Genomic DNA, 13,456 nt, shown 5'->3' with positions numbered 1-13,456 from the left:
TTTACTTCATGATCCGAATTAGTGTATGAGAATATTTGTCATTTTCACATGTCCTGAGTGTTGAACAGAGGCTGTGATGCACCGAAGTCAAATTCCGTGTTTGGCGAATAAAAACTCTTGAATCGAGTGTCGTCTGCATGATGTGGGAGTGTCTTTTGTGCACGTTGCCAAAGACGCGCTTGCTTTTGTGTGACTTAAATTGAGCATTCTCGGCTACCGTACACTTCACCTTCAGCGAGCAGCTAGCTAGCTCTTCAGGTTGTTACCATTTGGGCTTTCGAGTGAGTCATGTCAACTTTTTCCAAGCTCTGGATTTGCTGTATGTATGTAAATGCGTACATGTAAACAATGACATAAAAGGAGAAGATTTGTTAGTCGTTAGGTCAGTGTAAACTCGCTGGCTCTCGTCAGACAAGAGGTGGAGCGATAGCTAGCACAGCCACAAGTAGCACTCACTTGGCTGTCAATCAATCAGCGTTTGACTTGAACGTTGTTTTTCCATGTCCAAACTTGAAGACTGGAGGCTCCACGTCGGCTGCTGGTCGTCTATCTGCATATCTCCAAAGGTAGGTACCTCCCCATTTTGTTTGCCTTCTAATCTTAAATGTAGAAGGGCGTGTCATATATGTTATCAAAGGACATTTGAATTGGTCATTTTCCAAATGAATCATGTCCTGATGATTATTTGGGCCACAGTGAAATAAAGCAAAATAATTGCTCTACAATGGTTCAAGTTACATGTCAATGTAAGAAGTATAGTTTTGAAAAAATGCATTTGAACTTAAAAAGTCTATTTCTGATCATAGTTGGCACACATGAAAAGTGAAGGTGTACCACTTTGTTCTTCTAAAATGATGACTTCAATCTAAAACAGAAGAAAAAAATGTTGTTAGTTAGTTGGGAGTGTTATGTGCTTGAGGAGTTGAAGTCATCTTGTCATGGCACACCAGGGAGAAGGTGAGCACATGCAAGCAGCTGACATCTCTCACAAAACCTAAGTGCCAGCTACTGCACAATATCATCATCACACTCGTCTGGATGTGTTTTTTCATGACATTGATGCAAACCAAGTTAGTCAGAAACATCTATTTAACTAACTTGGTTTGCGTCAGTGTCATGGAAAAACTTGTCCAAAAGTGTGTGGTGGTGGTGGTGGTGGTACTGTGTAGTACCTGGCTGGCACTTAGGTTTTGTCCCAGTGAGAGATGTTTGCACTGTTTGCATGTGCTCACCTTTCCCCTCGTGCCTGCCACGAGAAGTAAGTGACATCGCGAGCTCATCAAGCACTTAAGCTGCTTCTTTGCAGGCTTTTTCAAACTGCTTTTCTACTCAATAAATTGTTCAAGTGGAATGCGAGTCTTTGTGATTTATGAGCAAATGTGCTCATTTGAAGTCTTTCATGCTTGCTGGTCACTGCATTGGCACTGTAGTACTGTCTGAAAACCTAAGTGTCTGTCCACTTCTATGTTTTCAGCAGCCTTGAGGTGAGTGTTACTGCAACAGAGCCAAGTCTTTGCTGCTTCTCTCTGTCTCCACATGAGTCAAAGTGACTGCTTGACTCATGTGAAGACAGAGAGAAGCAGTCAAACACTTGGCTCTGTTCAGTGGCTGAAGGCAAACACTCAACTCAAAGCTGAAAAGAGCCTTCCAAAACCTAAGTGCCACTTTGCCCGCCTCCTACCTCCACCCAAATTCAGCCTGGCCAATCACGTCTCTCCATGAATTTGCATAACCACGCCCACTTTTGGCCAGCCAATCAAAATACTCCATTTTGCACATCTGACCAATCAGATTGCTCCATTTTAATGAGACCACGCCCACTCGCAATCGGACCAATCACATAGCACCTCATTTGCATATCCACACCCACTTTTCGACCAATCACAGCCTTTCATTCTCATTGCTCCGCCCAGTTTTAGAGCTCTCAACCAATCATGAAGCAGTATACCAGTTTTGATCCGCCCCCTTTCTCAAAAAATGTCGCCAGAAAAAAAAAAAAAAAAAATTCATAAAAAAAATCCAGAAATTTTTGGGGCAGGGAAAAAAAATTTTTTTTTTAATTGGAAAGAAAGGATTTTGTGAGGTTTGAAAATGAAGAGTTGAAGGTTTTGTCATTTGTAATAAAGCTTTATTTCTTTTGCAGAGTAATCGTTCAATCAAAACAAAGTAACAAGTTGGATGGCAGTCTGTTAGTTGCCCAGTGGTGAAGTGGTCGGCCAGAGGGACGAGTGGTCAAGTGGTCGGCCAGAGAGACGAGTGGTCAAGTGGTCGGCCAGAGGGACGGGTTTTACTCCATGCCTGGACCTAAGACAAAAAGAGATTGGTAAGTAAAGCGTAAAGTCAATGTTTTGTGCAGAAAATGGTTTGGCATGTAACATACCAGTGCGCAAGTAGTTCATTACACCAGGGGTTGTGAGCTGGATGACTAGGAAGCAGATTTTTTCCTTGCGGCATGATTAGGAAGCTGATTTTTTCCTTGATACCTGTCAGAAAATTGGAGAAAAGATTATTGGAATAAAGATAACATTTAAAGTGCCTCACTTCTCAGATTGCCTTAGAGCTGAGTAAGGAACAATGAAACCAAAGTGCTTCTGGTCTGCGGCTTTGCACTGGTCCTCAGCTTCCGCTATGAGCAGGTACTTGATGGTGCTTCACACTTCAGACAAAAAACAAAACAAAAAAACAGTCATTCAAATTTTGAAACGTTGGCTAAAATGTCATTTACTTTCCTTCTCTTACCAGCAGAGGGCTCTTAAGGCAGCACAGATCCAGGTGAACGAGCTCAGAGGCTGAAGACAAACTGGCAGGCTTTTCACTTTGTGGACCAGGATTTGCCACCTCTGCCTGGAAAGAAAAAGGAACATTGTCACAACAACTCTATTTAAGTTGACTGCTTTTCTTTTTTAACTGTAGACTGGAAGCGGACGGTCGGTCGCTGTTGCAGTTCCTGAAATGTTGTCAAGACTCTCCAGGGTGGACACCTGCACACAACACAAATGAGGGAGAGAGCCATCAAGCTGCCATTTAGTACATTCCATTTGAACGTCAATTCTGAAAATGGAGGGAGCCTTGAGGAACCTCGGTATAGTTTTCAAAGGCTTTGGCCAGCAGGTGGCAGATTTTCCAACTGCATCCTTACTGGAAACTGCTCTGCAAGAATAGAGAGGCATAAAAAAAGCAGCTGAGTGCTTTTAAACAATGCCAAGTTTGTAGTAAATTGTTACCCGTCAGCACGTCAGACAAGAGGTTGATGATTCCACAGGTTCAAAACCTTGTAGAGCCATGCTGCAGAAACCTGGTCCTTTGGCACCACCTGGTGGACAAAAGGGGGAAGGACAAGCTTAAATGTTTGACACGTGTCAAACATTAGGACGCGTGCGTGCGTGCTTCACCAGTGAGGAATGGAGGGCAGCTCCGGACGGACGGCTGGATGTCTCTCCAACCACAGCTTGCTGGTCTGAAAGACAAGGTAACGTGACAACCATTCTGCAGCCTTACATGCAAATTGGGTTGAGCAAGAGTAGACCTACCTGCAAGTGTCTCATGGAGCCATAGGACTGCAAGGCAGCCATCTTGGACTCTGCAGACAAGAAAAAGAACAAATGTTTGATAAGATGCCTTGCTAATAAAACTACTTTTACCATTTTGCAGTCAATCTGCTCCCTCTGTTCCAGATGCAGGCCTGTGGACAGAAAGGATAAGACAATTAGAAGCAGTCGATTGACTTGAAAACTCACAGAAAGTCGGTCGGCCATGCCGGGGTAGTTTTAACGATTGGCACCTGCAGACAGAAAGCAGAAAATTAGCACCAAAAATATTGGAGTCATTCATTCTCTGGTGGATTTATGCAAACGTTGCTTTGTCTACTTACCTTCCGGCGCTGTCGTCCAGACGTTGCTAAATGTTTGAGCAAAAAATGGCGTTAGTGCTCTTTCCACACGGTGCGTGCGTGCGTGCTTGAGTTTGCAAAATGTAGCTGTACTTACCCACCGTCAATTGTTTGGTTGCACGCCAAACGAATGCGTTTTGGTGGTCGTTGAAGACGCTGACTGCTAACGCTAGCTTCTGCAAACTTTTTAGCTTGCAAGATGGAAGCACGCTCACACGCCCAAAGTGCAAGTTGACGCTGAAAGAGAGCAAAAGCAGTTAGTTTGAAAAGGTTAACAAACGTTGAACACTTACCTTGTGACTTCCAACGCTGTCGTGCAGCAGGTGGACCAGAGCAGCGTGGCGTCCGCTCGCTGTCAGAGGAAAGAATGAGCGCCGTCGCGTTCGTGACGCCTTTTATAGTCTTTTAGTGATGACGTCATCAGAAGGGGGAAAAAAAAAAAAAAACTTCGTTATGTTTTGGCGGTCCCTGGTCTCGAACCAGCGCTGCAATCATCAAAGTCAATGGCGTTATCCCTTCGACCATTGTCCGCTTGTCACTGCACATTGAATTATTTATATTCTCCGAAATTATGAAGCGATCTTCAGGAAAGGTTCAGAGTAACCTTCAATTACAAACACTTGACGTCTAGTTTAAGATCTTGAATGGTCGAATGGTTATAGCTTTTCCCTTGAGTTTGGGAGAGGCGGGTTCGAATCTTATGTGTCACTCCATTTAATTTGCAAAAGCTGCATAGACGAGTCTCGAACCCGAGGCTGCTGGACACCAACCCAAGACCTAAACCACTCAACCATTTTGACGTTGAAATTTTCCAAGTTTTTTTCTGTATTCATAGTATATGTTACACGAAATCGATAAATTTACTAAATCACCTTCATAACTTAGAATACTCAGTGGTGTAGTACCTAAAGCTTTTGCCTTATGTTCCGGAGAACCGAGTTCGAGTCTCATACTATTCAAACTTTAGCTCAGAGTCTGCTTCATGTGGGGCTCGAACCATGGTCTCCCGAACACCGGGTAAAGTTAAAATCCATTATGCCATTTTGCCGGCGAAATTCGACTTATTTTTTTGGGTAGTGTACTTTAAAATGTACATTTGCTCGTGCTAAATTACCAAATCTAGACAGAACATTCAGTGGTGTAGTGCTCAAAGCTTTTACCTTATGCGCGGGAGAATTCGAGTCTCCCACTATTCAAACTTGTGTCAATGAAAAATGCTCATTACCGTTGATTGACAGAACACTGAATGGTGTAGTACTCAAAGCTTTTGACTTATGTGCGGGAGAACCGAAGTAGAACCATACACTATGCAATCTTAAGCTAAAAGTCGGCCTCGTGTGGGGCCCGAACCATGTTCTCCCGATCACCGGGTCAAGTTAAAAACCATTTTGCCATTTTGCCAGCAAATCAATATTCCTTTTGTTTGGGTAGTGTACTTTAAAAAAAATATCAACGGTGTACTCAATGCCGACACACATTATGCCGACATTGATGTTTTAATTTTGTATTTGTTGGATTGAAGTTGATGGTGCTAATATACCGAATGTGTTTGAATAAAAGGTTGAAAAAAACCTTATGCCAACATTTGTAAAAAAAAACAACAAAACACAAAAAAAACGGATCAGTGCGTATGTGGGGTGGAGGGGGACGATTCGTTGAACGATTCGTTTGAACGAATCTTTTGAGTGAACTGATTCTAAAGATTCACGTCACTTAAAAGAACTGGAATGCACATCTTTCGAGACCACTGAACGCAACCATAGGTAAGGATTCTTCACGTACCCTGGGAAAGTCGGAATGTCTTTCCACTCAAATACATTTTTCTATCAAATTGTTAGTTTATTTATTTTAGTTATAATATTAATCTGGAATCATGAATAAGTTTAAACATTTATAGGAAGCATAAAAAAATAAATAAAGACCTTACACCCTTGCGTGTAATAACCCGGTTTAACCACTAGATGTAAGTGTTGCTCACCTCTGGAGAAAAAGCTGCCGTCAGGCCAGTCAAGCGCAACATACCAAAAGGTTAGCGGTTAAATCGTGGCTTGATCGTAACAGTAATCACAACGGGCACCGCGGATGTCTTGAGTCTCAGGCCGCGGTAATCTGATCTCATCTTGGACGTCAATGACATTGCGCCTGCCGTCAACAACAGCTGTCCCCAAAAAGACAGAACAAGAGTCCAGCAAGGTCTCCACCATCTGCAAAACAAACATTCCGAGAAGCTGTCCAAGCAAAGTGCCCTCTTCCGAAATGCCAAAGAAGTCAGCGGGTCCGGTTTATTAAACAGGGGGGCCCGGTCTCAAGTTTCTTCAACTTGAAGGCCCCAGGTAAATTTAGTCAGTTGCACTTGCAGTTCTGGTCAGACTCATTGAGGCCACTACAGAGTGAGGATCACTGGATGGGACTCGGGGGACTTGTATACATTTGTGGACACGTACTATGGAATCATGACATCGGCAGAAGAGGGCGAAGAGCTGGAAGAGGCAGTGGAACATGATGCCACTGACAGAACATGGAGCTGGGTAATAAGAGCATGTTGGAAGATGCCAATGCAGCCATATGACTTGACTTACATTCATTAAGGACCTGCCGCTATTTATCCACAAGGCAATCAATAAGAAAACTCATTTTGCATGACAGTTATGCAGTGTTTCCCTTTCTGGTCACATTACGTTGATATAATATTGGTGTCACATCTGAAGAGCCTGACCCAATCAGAGGCCTCCAAATCTGCCCAAGCTGTAAAAGAGATTTTTACATGCTACAGTGAGAAAGTTGAGTCAGCAGAAAGGGCGAGAACTCCAGCGCCAGGGTCAACGGGCTCACGTGATAACACATTTGCATGAAAGGAAATGCAGTGCCAGCAAAAAAAAAATGGACATGAGTCAAGTTTTGGCTTTGGTTTTTTGTAAACAGTGAATTTCGACAACATGAGGGTTTTGAATGAGGCCAGACTTAAGTCACATGACTGGACTCTGGCAATGCATCTTGTTCCTTGAAACTGTGACTAAGAAAAGCGGTCAGTCTCGTGTGTCCTCAGAGGATTTATGTATTACTAGGAATCCATTTTCACATGTAGGGAGGGGAGGGACTTGAGGACACAGACCTCAAAATTCCACTGAAGCACAGTTCTTTATATGAGGAAATATTTACAGGGCATGTTTATGCTCAAAGGAGCGGCTATGGATGAGAAGGAGGAACGAGAGCCGGAGGCATTTCACACGAAAAACCGCAAACAAGAAATGTGGCTTGTGATTGGCTAAGAGGATCGCCTCAGCATCAGCTCGTTCATGTGACGTCATCTGGTCAGCCACAGTTAATTTGATCACATTTGGTTTAATTGTTTCATTTACAATTCTACTAAAAGTAATTAATTAAATTCCTTTTCATGATTCTTTTGCTTTTAACTTTTATTTGCTCATGCAAGTGACAGCCTTTCCACCAGCTCTATGCTTGTTTAATTTTTTTCAAGTATTTTTTTTGGTCAATGAAGTGAATTCCCCTTATGAATGAACCAATTATCTACCTGCAAATCGATCAACGTATCAAACCTATCGCTTCAGAAAAAGATTTGTCACCGCGGTGGCACTTTCACCGGTGAGTTTAGCAACGTAAAAAGCTCGACGCTGATTGGCCGGTGGGCGGGGCCTTGTGCATAGCACGCGCCAGCGAGACCGAGCGATGCGTCAGCTGTTCGGAGGAATGACTGCTCCATTTAGACATCTTACGTTTCCTCTCGCTTTACATGAGATAAGGAATTGCGTTGGAAGGGCAAGTGGCTACTTTCTAATGCTGCGCTGAGGAACTGCTTGGTTTTTCCTCAAAGGACTCAGAAGGTAAGTTTGCATTTTCATGTCTTCAGCATACTGTCTGACAAAAGTGTGCAGGAGTTCACATCTGGGCACCATAGCGCAAAACATTACATCGTAGAAGACAGTCAGCTTTCAGTTTTTGCTTAGTAACGAGTAAGATGAGGGCATCCATCAAATGCATGTTGTGTGTGTGCATAGGACGGCACACTAGTATGAGACCTGGGGGTCGTTCATGGCCATCAGACATTTCCTCTTCTCAGACATTCCCATTTTGGGCCTCAAGAGAAAGTGGAGGAGATAGGGAAGGGGGGGGACGCTGCTGGCGTTAATTCCTTCTAACGTCTGCTACTCTCAGAAAAAAAGATCTGAAAGGAAATTTTAAAAATAGCCAGCGTCTGGAGAGGAACTCTTTTCAATTTACAGCAAACATTGGGGCGTGTTGAGACTGACATGTTGTCAACTCAGCTGGTGAGTCACGGCTCTTCTTGCGCAACACCATTCAAAAGTGCGTTTGTGGCTATTTAACATCCTCTTCCCATTTCGGAGAATACATGACAGAGTTGGCTTTTTGAACAGTCTCACCCGCTTGTCTCCATCAGACTCGTCAGACCATGAACTACGTGGGCCAGTTGGCGGGTCAGGTGTTCGTGCAGGTCAAGGAGCTGTACCGAGGCCTGAACCCGGCCACGCTGTCGGGCTGCATCGACGTCATCGTGGTGCGGCGCCCCGACGGCTCGCTGCACTGCTCGCCCTTTCACGTCCGCTTCGGCAAGATGGGCGTCCTGCGTTCGCGAGAGAAAGTGGTCAGCGAATATATGCAAAACTTGAGGAAAAAAAACAAAAAACAACACATGAATATATTTTACAGGTGGACATCGAGATTAACGGAGAGCCAGTGGATCTACATATGAAGCTCGGAGACAACGGAGAGGCCTTCTTTGTCCAGGAAATGGAAAATAATCAGGTCTGCACAAAAAGAGAATTGAAAGGAAAACTGATTTGAAATGTAAACACGGCAAATATTTGACACGCTTTGAGGAATATAGGTCAGGCTGTGTGTGCACACTTGGGCCGACCGCCAGGAATTTTTTTTTCCTTTTATAGCTGGAAAGCGATCCTTGGTTTCCCAGAAAGCATTTAAGCTATATTCAAGGAATGCTTGGGCCATAAATTTCGAAAAGAAACGAAGGCGGTATTATTTTTCCCCAACCAGACGAGTGTCAGATTTCCAGAAAAGGAAAAGAGTTGGGTTTTTTTTTCTTCCCCCCAACCACTCCGAGTTGTTTACATACAAAACGTGGCGACTACTACGCAGAGCACGACATGGTATTCCTTCGCCCTGACTTACTCTTTTGGAGCTACAGTAGAAGCTCCTGGAAAGTGTTCTACTTTCCTGGAGCCAAGTGTAATCAAACCGTTTTTTTTCTCTGGCTGCTTTTTATAGTTCAGTTTATACTTGGAAACACCAGGAAAAGAAGAGACATGTTTGCTAATCACTCCAAAAGCCATATTTTTTTTTTTTTTTTGCTTATCAATGTTCACCTCAATAGGAAGTGGTTCCCGCCTACTTGGCCACCTCTCCCATCCCGTCAGACGGGCTGGTTCTGATGAGCTCCTCGCTGATGGGGAAGAGCCCGGGAAGTCCCGTGCAGACCTTGGGCTGCGCGGGGAGCAGCGGAGAGACAGGCACGGCGGCCACCATGACGATAAAAAAGCGAAGGAAGAGGAGGAGGAAAGCTCGGACAGACAGCCTGAAGAAGGAGGAGAGCGGCGACGACTACTCGGAGGACGAGGACATGTTCACCATGGATATCAGCTCTGATGAGGAAATGGAGAGTAACAGGTAAGCGAGAAGAAAGTCAAACACGTTTGCAGAAACAAAGCCGCATCATGTAGGTCACGTCATTGGATATGTGCGAGATCGGGTTCGGATCTAAACTTGGACGGGACTGAAGAGTGTATAACTTGACCTCCTTTTTTTTTTTTTTTTTTTATAGAAGGCTGAGATGACCCCAAATAATCCAATTTATTTTGACTGAATGAGTCATTGCGTTTCAGGCCTCCTCCTCGAGAAGCGGCAGCGGCTCTTTCAAAACAAGCGTCCGTCTACGCTCACTCGGACGGCGACTGGAGCCCCCTCCAGAGGTGCCTTCTTCGCTCACCATTCAAAAACTACATATGATTATTTTATTATTATATTTATGTCTATTATTTTTTTGATATTATTTTTCATCTTATTTTAAAAGTATTTTTCTTGATATTTTCTCATTTAAATGTATTATCGTTATATTATTATTATTTTCTTGTAACAATCTTTTTTCCAGCCCCAGGAACTCCCGTCCCGCATCCCCCAAAAGCGACTCCGAGATCATGACGAAGCCGTCCGACGCGGGCAATCAGGATTCGGCCATGCACTGGGCGTGGGGGGAGCTGCCGCAGGCCGCCACCGTAAGCTGCGTTTTTAACTTTGTCCTTCAGCGCCCTTCCCAACGTAACGCGACCCCCCGACCTCCCAGCCATCCTTCCTCCTGACGAAAGCCGAGCCGCCGCCGATCGCTCCCGTGCCCATCCCGCTATCGGAGAGCGCTCGCTTCTGTGCGATACGAACCGTCGGCCCGTCGGACGCGGAGGACGCGACGGGCCAGCCGGCGGGAAAGAACGACTCCCCGTCCAAGAAAAAAGGTTCGGTTTGACCCAAACGGCATCCGGCTATTGCTTGAAAGGGGCTCAGAATCTTGCGTGCATTTCCGTAGACAAACGAAGCCGTCACCTGGGCGCCGATGGAGTTTACCTGGATGACCTCACGCAGCTGGAGCCGGAAGTGGCCGCCTTGTATTTCCCAAAGAGGTACAGCCGGCTCGCTCGGACCCGATTCGTCAAACGCGGCATCATCTGGCGTCTCGCCACAGCGGCGCGGCGCCGAGGAGCGGCGAGGAGCCGGGTCTCCGCAGCCACTCCCCGCAGTCGCTGAGCTCCGGGGGCGACAGCGGCGTGGACGGCGACCTGCCCTCCATCGCCATCTCGCTGTGCGGCGGCCTGAACGACAACAAGGAGATCGGATCAGAAGAGTTCCACGCCAAGATCATCTCGTACCAGCAGTTTGTTCAGAACCCGTCCGTCATCGACGACCCCAACCTGGTGGTGAAAATCGACTCCAAGTAAGTTTGGGCTTTCGTATCGCATGGCGAGAAGCTTCGCGGGCGTACCTAATGAAGTGGACTGCGCTTTCAGATACTATAATTGGAGCAGCGCTGCTCCCATCATGCTGGCCATGCAGGCCTTCCACAAGCCGCTGCCAAAGGTCGGACATCACACACACGCACACACACACACGCGCTCTCTCGGGTTCTCTTATGTCAACTCTTCGTCGTGTCCTTCCTCCTCGTTCATTTCCATCCCGCTTTCATCCATTAGACAAAATGCGTGTCTATTATTTACTCCTCCCTGCAATCGCTTCTGTGCCGTGCAGCTGATCTGCTGGGCTTCAGCTCTGTAACTTCATCATCATCATCATCATCACCCCTGCATGATGATTTGTTTTTTTTTTTAAGGTCTGCTTCTGTTGTCTTAAGTTGATTATTTTTTTTTTTTTTCCCCTCCCTGGTGTTTTGTGTTTCCCGCGATCCGCTCCAGGCTGCCGTGGAAAACATCATGAAGGAGAAAATGCCCAAGAAAGGAGGGAGGTGGTGGTTCTCCTGGAGAGGCCGCAACAGCAAATCGGTACAATTGAAATGTCCGCGCTAAAAAATTCTAACGTCCTTTTTTTTTGGGCCACTGGAGGGCAGTATAGTATAGATGAAGACACCCACAACGACTTGAAGTTCTTTTTTTACAGCGTCTCCCTTTTGCTAGGACTCCATCTCGGAACGCAGCGCCGCCGGCTCGGATCAACTCGGGCCGTCGGCCACGGGCCGGCGTAAAGAGGAGTCATCGTCCAGCGACGAAGACCACCGGGTGGCCAGGCAGAGCTCGGCCACGATCCAGTCGGAGGCCGGGACGGTCGCGGGAACAGTGTCGTACAAGAAGACGCTCAGACTCACCTCCGAGCAGCTGGTGAGGAGCTTCGACTTTGTCCCTGGCTCTCCTGCTCCACGGCATTTTCTAAAAGCATCTTTTGGCAGATGTCGCTGCAGCTGCGTGACGGGGCCAACGAGGCGGTGTTCAGCGTCACCACTCAATACCAGGGCACGTGTCGTTGCCAGGGAACCATCTACCTCTGGAACTGGGATGACAAGATCATCATTTCAGACATAGACGGGACCATCACGAGGTGTGTGCGCGTCATCCCTCGCATTTTTATCCTCAATGGCCATTTTGAGGCCCCGATCCATGTTTGGCTTGCAGGTCGGACACGCTGGGCCACATCCTGCCCACCTTGGGGAAGGACTGGACTCACCAGGGCATCGCGCAGCTCTACCATAAAGTCAGCCAGTAAGCCAATCTCGTCGACGCTCGGCTCGGTTTGGGCGGTAGCGGCGCTCAAACCGTCGTCCCGCCTCACATCAGGAACGGCTACAAGATCCTGTACTGCTCGGCCCGAGCTATCGGCATGGCCGACATGACGCGGGGCTACCTGCACTGGGTCAACGAGAGGGGCACCATGCTGCCCGTGGGGCCCGTCTTGCTCAGCCCCAGCAGCCTTTTCTCAGCTCTGCACAGGTGAGTGACGTCATGGCGCGCTACTGCTAAGCAAGAAACGCTCTAAGCGGTTCCCATACCTGCCCGCCTAACCAGGGAAGTGATCGAGAAGAAGCCGGAGAAGTTCAAGGTGGAATGTCTGACCGATATCAGGAACCTCTTTTACCCCAACACGCAACCTTTCTACGCAGCCTTCGGCAACCGGCCCACGGTAAACACACACAAACAAAGGATCCAAGATGGCCGCCATCTTGCTAACCTTTGGTCACCCATTTGGATCGACAGGACGTGTTTTCCTACAAAGAAGTCGGGGTGCCGCTGAAGCGGATTTTCACGGTGAACCCCAAAGGGGAGCTGGTGCAGGAACACGCCAAGACCAACATCTCGTCGTGAGTCCACGTCACGGTGACTATTTTGGAACGTGAGCCTAACTTGAAGTGACCGTGTTGCAGGTACGTCCGTCTGGGGGAGGTGGTGGACCACGTGTTCCCCCTCAAGGCCCGAGCCTCGTCCTCGGACTTCCCCTGCTCGGACACCTACAGCCACTTCACCTACTGGAGGGAGCAGCTCCCCCAGGTGGCCCGCCAGGGAACCACACCCCCTCGGACGCCCGTCCCCGCCCCGGCAGCCGACTCCTTTTAGCAGCGTGATGCATTCAAATGCACTTTGTGACTGAATCATTTATTCAGGGCAGCTTATTAATTTGGAGGGAGCCTTTATATTTTTGGTAGAGGAGCTCAACTTGGTGCCAAATATATACCTTTATTTTCGTACACGCGTGACGAGTTAGTCCATCCAAATGCAATTTACTGCACAAATTTCCTTTTGTTATTTTGGTTTTGATGCAAATCATCTGTCTATAACTGCAATCTAAAGTCATGTGGGGAAAAAAAGTTACAAAGGGAATTTGACAGCATTTCTCAGGCTGGGATGCATGGCAACAAACCAAAGGTTTCTCTGTCTCGCTTTTGATGGCGCATTATGGTTGAAAATACCTCCTATTCTTTCTATGAAAGAGCTGGAATTTTGTGTGATATCTTCCACATTCACTGTTAAGGTCAAATAAATGCTCTTGTAGAATTTCTTTTTGTCATGAGTGGGGAAAATATTA

General features: G+C 46.6%; 1 protein-coding gene and 2 long non-coding RNA genes across 11 annotated transcripts; 2 read left to right on the top strand and 1 right to left on the bottom strand.

Moving 5' to 3' along the window:
- Nucleotides 1-208: 208 nt before the first annotated feature.
- LOC147042206 (uncharacterized) lies at nucleotides 209-3,646 on the top strand. 2 transcript variants are annotated; one of them, XR_015069056.1, is made up of 5 exons: nucleotides 209-281; nucleotides 517-566; nucleotides 2,144-2,323; nucleotides 2,549-2,636; nucleotides 2,743-3,646. It is a non-coding gene; the product is annotated as an uncharacterized LOC147042206 (long non-coding RNA). The 2 variants fall into 2 exon arrangements; XR_015069055.1 differs by having other exon boundaries at nucleotides 215-566.
- Nucleotides 2,123-4,329, bottom strand: LOC147042205 (uncharacterized). Of its 6 annotated transcripts, none has more exons than XR_015069054.1 (12): nucleotides 4,183-4,329; nucleotides 3,987-4,126; nucleotides 3,872-3,897; nucleotides 3,531-3,781; nucleotides 3,393-3,457; nucleotides 3,225-3,313; nucleotides 3,079-3,150; nucleotides 2,909-2,981; nucleotides 2,740-2,844; nucleotides 2,542-2,656; nucleotides 2,381-2,483; nucleotides 2,123-2,304 (listed from the first exon to the last, which is right to left on the bottom strand). It is a non-coding gene; the product is annotated as an uncharacterized LOC147042205 (long non-coding RNA). The 6 variants fall into 6 exon arrangements; XR_015069052.1 differs by having other exon boundaries at nucleotides 2,554-2,656; XR_015069050.1 differs by having other exon boundaries at nucleotides 2,381-2,656; nucleotides 3,531-3,580; nucleotides 3,642-3,781.
- A 1,943-nt stretch (nucleotides 4,330-6,272) lies between these two features.
- On the top strand, nucleotides 6,273-13,417 carry lpin1b (lipin 1b). Of its 3 annotated transcripts, none has more exons than XM_085938360.1 (18): nucleotides 6,273-6,417; nucleotides 8,307-8,510; nucleotides 8,576-8,671; nucleotides 9,258-9,550; nucleotides 9,766-9,852; nucleotides 10,032-10,155; nucleotides 10,224-10,389; nucleotides 10,461-10,554; nucleotides 10,617-10,865; nucleotides 10,939-11,008; nucleotides 11,341-11,427; nucleotides 11,560-11,760; nucleotides 11,829-11,977; nucleotides 12,052-12,138; nucleotides 12,214-12,366; nucleotides 12,442-12,556; nucleotides 12,631-12,734; nucleotides 12,798-13,417. In XM_085938360.1, exons 1-18 carry the CDS (start codon nucleotides 6,343-6,345, stop codon nucleotides 12,985-12,987), a joined length of 2,544 nt encoding a protein of 847 aa, XP_085794486.1. In that variant the 5' UTR covers nucleotides 6,273-6,342; the 3' UTR covers nucleotides 12,988-13,417. The 3 variants fall into 3 exon arrangements, with proteins under 3 accessions (XP_085794486.1, XP_085794485.1, XP_085794484.1); XM_085938359.1 differs by lacking the exon at nucleotides 6,273-6,417 and adding an exon at nucleotides 8,113-8,175 and having other exon boundaries at nucleotides 12,631-12,731; XM_085938358.1 differs by lacking the exon at nucleotides 6,273-6,417 and adding an exon at nucleotides 8,113-8,175.
- Nucleotides 13,418-13,456: the final 39 nt, after the last annotated feature.

Source organism: Syngnathus leptorhynchus, chromosome 18, assembly GCF_054491065.1.
Source record: "Syngnathus leptorhynchus isolate UIUO chromosome 18, UIUO_Slep, whole genome shotgun sequence".
Taxonomy (NCBI): domain Eukaryota; kingdom Metazoa; phylum Chordata; class Actinopteri; order Syngnathiformes; family Syngnathidae; genus Syngnathus; species Syngnathus leptorhynchus.
The sequence above is the reverse complement of the archived record's forward strand: the minus strand, read 5'-3'. Positions and strand labels throughout refer to the sequence as shown.

Coding starts and splice junctions, on each gene's coding strand:
- lpin1b (XM_085938360.1), top strand. CDS start 6,343: ATGACATCGGCAGAAGAGGGCGAAGAGCTGGAAGAGGCAGTGGAACAT. Junction 11,978..12,051: donor ATAGACGGGACCATCACGAG/GTGTGTGCGCGT, acceptor TTTGGCTTGCAG/GTCGGACACGCTGGGCCACA. Junction 12,557..12,630: donor CCTTCGGCAACCGGCCCACG/GTAAACACACAC, acceptor TTGGATCGACAG/GACGTGTTTTCCTACAAAGA.